The sequence below is a fragment of the Silene latifolia genome, chromosome 9 (assembly GCF_048544455.1).
Source record: "Silene latifolia isolate original U9 population chromosome 9, ASM4854445v1, whole genome shotgun sequence".
In the NCBI taxonomy this organism is placed as follows: Eukaryota; Viridiplantae; Streptophyta; class Magnoliopsida; order Caryophyllales; family Caryophyllaceae; genus Silene; species Silene latifolia.
This window is the reverse complement of record NC_133534.1, coordinates 54,307,758-54,313,404: the sequence shown is the minus strand read 5'-3', so window position 1 is coordinate 54,313,404 and position 5,647 is coordinate 54,307,758. Positions and strand designations below refer to the sequence as shown.

Below are 5,647 nucleotides of genomic sequence, written 5' to 3'. Positions count from 1 at the left end.
TTTCCTCAAGTCTAGCCATAGCTTGTTCAAACTTCAAGTTGATTGTGTCAATGTGAGCACTAAGTTGAGCACCCAATTGAGTAATGGAGTCCACTTCATGCTTTCCTCCTCCAGTAGCCTTGCGAGGTCTACTATATTGTGAGTTATGGACTGCCATTTCCTCAATCTTGTTCCATATTTGATTGTCATCAACTTCGGTGAACATTCCATTTGATCCCATATTGAGAATGTTCCTAGAATCTTCATATAAACCATTCCAAAATTGTTGCACCAAAAACCATTCGCTAAGTCCATGGTGAGGACATGAGCGACAAATTCCCTTGAACCGCTCCCAAGCTTCATACAAAGACTCTTCATCCCTTTGCTTAAAACCCGTAATTTGAGCTCTTAGCATGTTGGTCTTTTTCGGTGGGTAGAATTTTTTGTAGAAAGCTAGAGCCAACTTCTTCCAAGAATCTATTCCAAGGATGGCCTTATCAAGGCCCTTCAACCATTGCTTTGCGGTGACGATTAAGGAAAAAGGAAATAAGACCTATCTAATTTGGTCTTGAGTCACGCCCGTTTGAGAGATAGCATCACAATAATCGCAAAAGGTTTCCATATGAGAATGAGGGTCCTCACTAGGCATCCCCCCGAATTGGCTCCTCTCAACTAGTTGGATGAAGGCGGACTTGGCAATAAAATTTCCGGTTAGATGTTGCGGTGTAGGAGTACCATTTGGTAGATTCTCCTCGGTGGGTACGGAGTGTGACGAGAATTTTGGCATTGTAGGTGGATTTTGTGGGGTATTGTGTAATGGGTTTTCTTCTCCTTCTATTGCGAAAGGATTGAAAAACTCACTAGTGGGTTGAACAACTTCACCAACACCTCTCAAATTCCTCCTAACAAGTCTCCTATTGTTCGTCAAGGTTCTTTCGATTTCACGGTCAAAAGGTAACAAATCACCTTGTAACCTTCTAGACATGCAAAATATCAAACAACTCGAAAACAATTAGAACAAACCTTGAGGGTTTTACTTCCTCAAGGCGAAGAAAGACACAACTAATGACAATAAAAAGAAATCTAAATCAAACAAACACCGTCCCCGGCAACGGCGCCATTTTTGATGCGATCCCGCTAAGTGTTCACAAATTAAGATGTGGTCGTTGGTCACGGTCGAATCAAAACACAATTTATAGCTCCACAAACAACTCTACAATTAGTAAAGAGGCAAGTAAAGGTCGGATCCCAAGGGACGGGAGTTGAAATGAGATTTCTATTGTAACTAGTGGTGTCTAAGGGGTGTCACAAATTGGGTTGATGTAGAAGGTTACTAAACTATAATAACAATGAAAATAAACAAGCAAGATGAATTAAAGGGGTGTAAACAATTAATTAAAGGCACTAGGGTGTCATGGGGTCATAGGGGAATCATGGGATATGATCATACAAACATGTTCTCAAATTATAAGCAAGCAATTATTGTTGTGATGGATTGAGTTGAGTTATATCTTACAATCCTAGGAAAGTTTGGGTCCCGGGCCGAATCGATTAGATTGTACAACACCTACAAGTCGACTTAATCTTCCCTACTCAACAACATGCATGGTCTAATGAGACTTGAGTTGGGTTATGTCTTACAAGTCTCATTGAAAAGATAGAAGATGATAGTAAATGCAAGGATTCATAGGCTTAGCATTTCATCAAATATAACATGTGCATGAGTTGAGATCAAAACAAGCAAGCAAATAAAACATGAAAGCATATTAATTTAAGCATGAATTATTCCCCATGTTGGTTTCCCCTAATCACCCATTAACCCTAGCTAAGAGACTACTCACTCATTATCATGTTGATCATGCTAGCAAGGTTGTCAATCATACCAACAATATGAAACATGATGAATAAATGAAAGTAATTAACAATAATTAAAAAGGGATTAAGAGATTATACCTACTAATGATTCCAATAATAAAGCAAGAATAATAGAAGTACTTGAATGCTTGATTGAGAGGCTGTCAATCTCCCAACAATAACCCAAATAATCTTCAATTACGCAAAATAAAGGATGAACAAGAGAGAGATTAAATAACTAAAACTTGGATTAAAACTTGATTAATACTTGATTACAATATTGAAGAGAGATTTGATTGATATTAGCTACACTAATTATTGATAAGAAGAACCTGCTCCTCTAATTAGACTAATGGGGTATTTATAGTGAAAATTAGGGAGGGTGCATTAGGGTTAATTAAGGGCTAAACTAGTAATTACACTTTTTAAGTTGAGCAAGGAGGACCCGGTATTTTTCGAGAGAAGGGCTTCTCTTTTCGTAGCTTGAAGAAGACAATCCGTGCTGTGAAGAAATCCGGGCGGAATAGGGTCGGGACGGGCGGATTGCATCGTTGGAATCCGAGCGGATTTAGGTGAATCCGGGCGGATTGTGGAGGGGGAATCCGAGCGGATTCAGGCAGGGACGCTCGGATTGTGCTGGGGCTGGACGGACGGATTGTTGACAATCCGCTCGGATTGTCAGTCAGCATAGTAACTTCTTCTTTTCTTCCCTTTTCTTCATAAATTCCTTGGGGATTTCCTTGGGGACTCAAGGATCTTTTCTCAACATTGCTCTTCTACTATAATATGTACAAAGGCCTTCTAATCTTGTCTCTCCTTGATGCTTGGTCATTGAATTTGATCAATTTAGTCTCGTTTTGCCATGAAAATGCAAGATTCTTACTCCTTTCCTACCAAGGGATCAAAATCTCAAAGAATATGAAAAACAAAGAACTAAAGATAAGAAATGACCCAAATAAGCACTAAAAAGCATGGAAACAAGGCTAATTCGGAGGCTAAATATGCGCCAATTATGGTCGCATCAGTAGGTGACAAAGTTCTTTTGAAGGTGTCACCTATGCTTGGTGTAATGCGATTTGGCAAGCGAGGCAAGTTGAGCCAAAAGTTTATAATCCCTTATGAGATTTTGGATAGAGTGGGTGAAGTAGCTTATAGACTAGCTTTGCCACCAACTTTAGATCGCGTTCATAATGTATTTCATGTGTCACAACTCCGGAAGTACATTAGTGACCCGTCTCACATGCTAGAGGTGGAGACAGTCAAGCTAGATGAAGCACTCACTAATGTTGAGGTGCCTAAGGAAATATTAGACCGCAAGGTGCGCAAGACGAGGAATGGTGAGACTATGCTACTTAAGGTATTATGGTCTAATCCTAATGTAGAAGAAGCCACATGGGTGCCAGAAGAGGCAATGAAGGAGCATTATCCGCACCTTTTTTATCAGGTATGTTTGGTTACGGGGTCGTAACCTTATTCTTTTAAGGGGAGTAGGAGATGATCGCGTGTGTTTTGGGTTACTTTTGAGTCAGTTTCATACATGTTTTGAGTGATTTTTCAGGGTATTTTGTTCACCTTTTAACGTGTTTGGTAACAGTTCGGGTTGCCTTGAGTTATGTTGGGTGGTGATTTTGGTAAGTTATGTATGTTATACAGATATGAGTATGAACTTCAAGGGCGCAATTCGTTTTTAAGAAGGGAAGACTGTAATACTACGCATTTCTGAACAAGGAGAACTCGGTCGAGTAGGTTTCACTTGACCTAGTACGCTGTTGGGTGTTTTTATTTGGGCTTCTGACTTGGGGGCACTCGATAGAGTGTGGGTGACACTCGGTCGAGTCTACTCGGTACTTGATCGAGTGTCTGGTCTGGCACGACTTTTTTGCATGGTTTTGATTAGAATGATTAGAGGTTATAAACTTATTTTGTCAGTTCGCTAATCACATTTTATAAATCTAAAATATTTCCGATCACCTCTAATCATCCTAATCATCTCCTAAGCATGTTTGGTGGATTGTTGAGCATTTGAAATCCTTATTTCCGTGTCAATCGCACTAGTAAATTGTTATCATCGTTAATCCATTTTATTATTGTTAAAAGTTCATGCAAACCCTAATTAGGGTTCATTTGGGGGATTTGGAGTAATGTAATTGTAGATTTTGATAGGGTTATTTGTATATCATTGAATAGGTGACGATTTCGTAGAGGAGTAGTCCTAGATTGTCTTACTTTGCTTTTGGATTTTGCGAATAAGGTAGGGTTTCCCTACACAGTACGATTATGTGGTTAATTACATTGGGTGATTGTTGTGATTATAGTATTCTGTATTGTGATTTTGATTGTGATTGTTGGAGATATTGGTTTAGATATTGTGAGCCATGTTAGGAGATGGTTTCACCCCATTCTTTCACCTCTTGTGACTTCCGTCACAAGTGGATGCGTACAATGATGAGCTTAAGTTCGCTCGTTTTGACGAGCAGGGATTTGATGACCACATTGCGGTTTAGCATCGGCAAGGGTGGGTTACCTGTTGCAATGGGTAACCTGGCAGGCCCTCATTATGACGAGGGCCATTGATTACTATGGAGTTTGGTGTTGGCAGGTTGATTGTATATCTTGTGTTGCATTTCATGTGTGTGGTTTTAGTTAATTATGTAATTGTACCGACCCTTCAATTGTTTTCAAAAATGTGGTGATCCATTTGATATTTCCGGCAAATGATGAGCAGTGAGTCTGGCAGGTGTTGATTTCTGAGCTTGTTTGCGGGTTGGATGGAACGCGGTCGAGTTCACTCAGATCTTAGCTTCCGTTTGTTTAGACATTTATATTTTTTTTTTGGTGAAGGGTAAGTATATATATATATATATATATATATATATATATATATATATATATATATATATATATATATATATATATATATATATCAAAAAAATAAGGATCACAAAGAGTTATAAGCATGTACAATCAAACCAAATACAACCAAATTAAGCTAAAGAAGCAAAACAGAGCCGAAAAATATGAAAATTATCGAATGTTGTCTATCCAACTTTGGTCATGTTGCTTCACTGGCATCTTGTTCCTCTGCTTCCAACGCAATAATATTTCTGAACAGACTTGATTCACAAGGTCCTTTGGAGTAGTTACTTGATGAAATACCCAAGCATGATTTATGACATTCCAAATGGCATAGATAATACCCACAAAACAGGCACCGGTGAAAATTCTTTGGAGTCCACTTCTACCTCTCCCTTTAGAAAACCAAGTAACCATAGAGTCAGCTGAGAACTGAAGATGAAGCTTATCCTGCAAAAGTTCCATACACTGCTTACTGAACTCACATCTATAGAACAGATGTTCTTGATTTTCAGGTTCCAAGCCACCAATGAAGCATGAAACATCATGCCCCATCCCCATTTTTTGCATTCTGTTAAGTGTCAGAAGTCTTTGATGTTGGCAAGCCCTAAATATAATGAGCTTTAGGAACATTAAGAGGATTCTAGCACAAAAATCTCCATGAAACCTTGCTATTTTTGTTTCTAATCCAGTGATATCTAGCAGCAACTAAATAAGGCTTGTCATTGTTCAACCACAAGTGTCCAGTATAACCATGTTTGAAGATATCCTTGACATGAATTATTTTCTTCCAAGACCATCTGCAATCAAGAGGAGGAGAATACCCTTGCCAGTCACTACCTTTCATATATACATGGTTGACCCACTTGAACCATAAATTATCATTCTTTGTAGCCAACCAATCAGTGTATTTGGCCAAGAGAGCCCTGTTCCAATGATGAGCATTTTTCAAGCCTAGACC

The 5,647-nt window shown here is 38.9% G+C and overlaps 1 protein-coding gene and 1 non-coding gene across 2 annotated transcripts; both read left to right on the top strand.

Moving 5' to 3' along the window:
- The first annotated feature begins 287 nt into the window (after window positions 1-287).
- Window positions 288-394, top strand: LOC141602919 (small nucleolar RNA R71). The gene has a single exon (XR_012524823.1). It is a non-coding gene; the product is annotated as a small nucleolar RNA R71 (small nucleolar RNA).
- Window positions 395-2,845: 2,451 nt separating this feature from the next.
- LOC141601053 (uncharacterized) lies at window positions 2,846-3,412 on the top strand. The gene is made up of 2 exons (XM_074421314.1): window positions 2,846-3,277; window positions 3,392-3,412. The coding sequence occupies exons 1-2, from the start codon at window positions 2,846-2,848 to the stop codon at window positions 3,410-3,412; spliced, it is 453 nt and encodes a 150-aa protein (XP_074277415.1).
- Window positions 3,413-5,647: the final 2,235 nt, after the last annotated feature.

Bases quoted from the DNA above. Each gene is read 5' to 3' on its own strand.
- LOC141601053 (XM_074421314.1), top strand. From the start codon at position 2,846: ATGGTCGCATCAGTAGGTGACAAAGTTCTTTTGAAGGTGTCACCTATG. The intron at 3,278-3,391 runs GTATGTTTGGTT...GTGATTTTTCAG, and splicing joins ATCCGCACCTTTTTTATCAG to GGTATTTTGTTCACCTTTTA.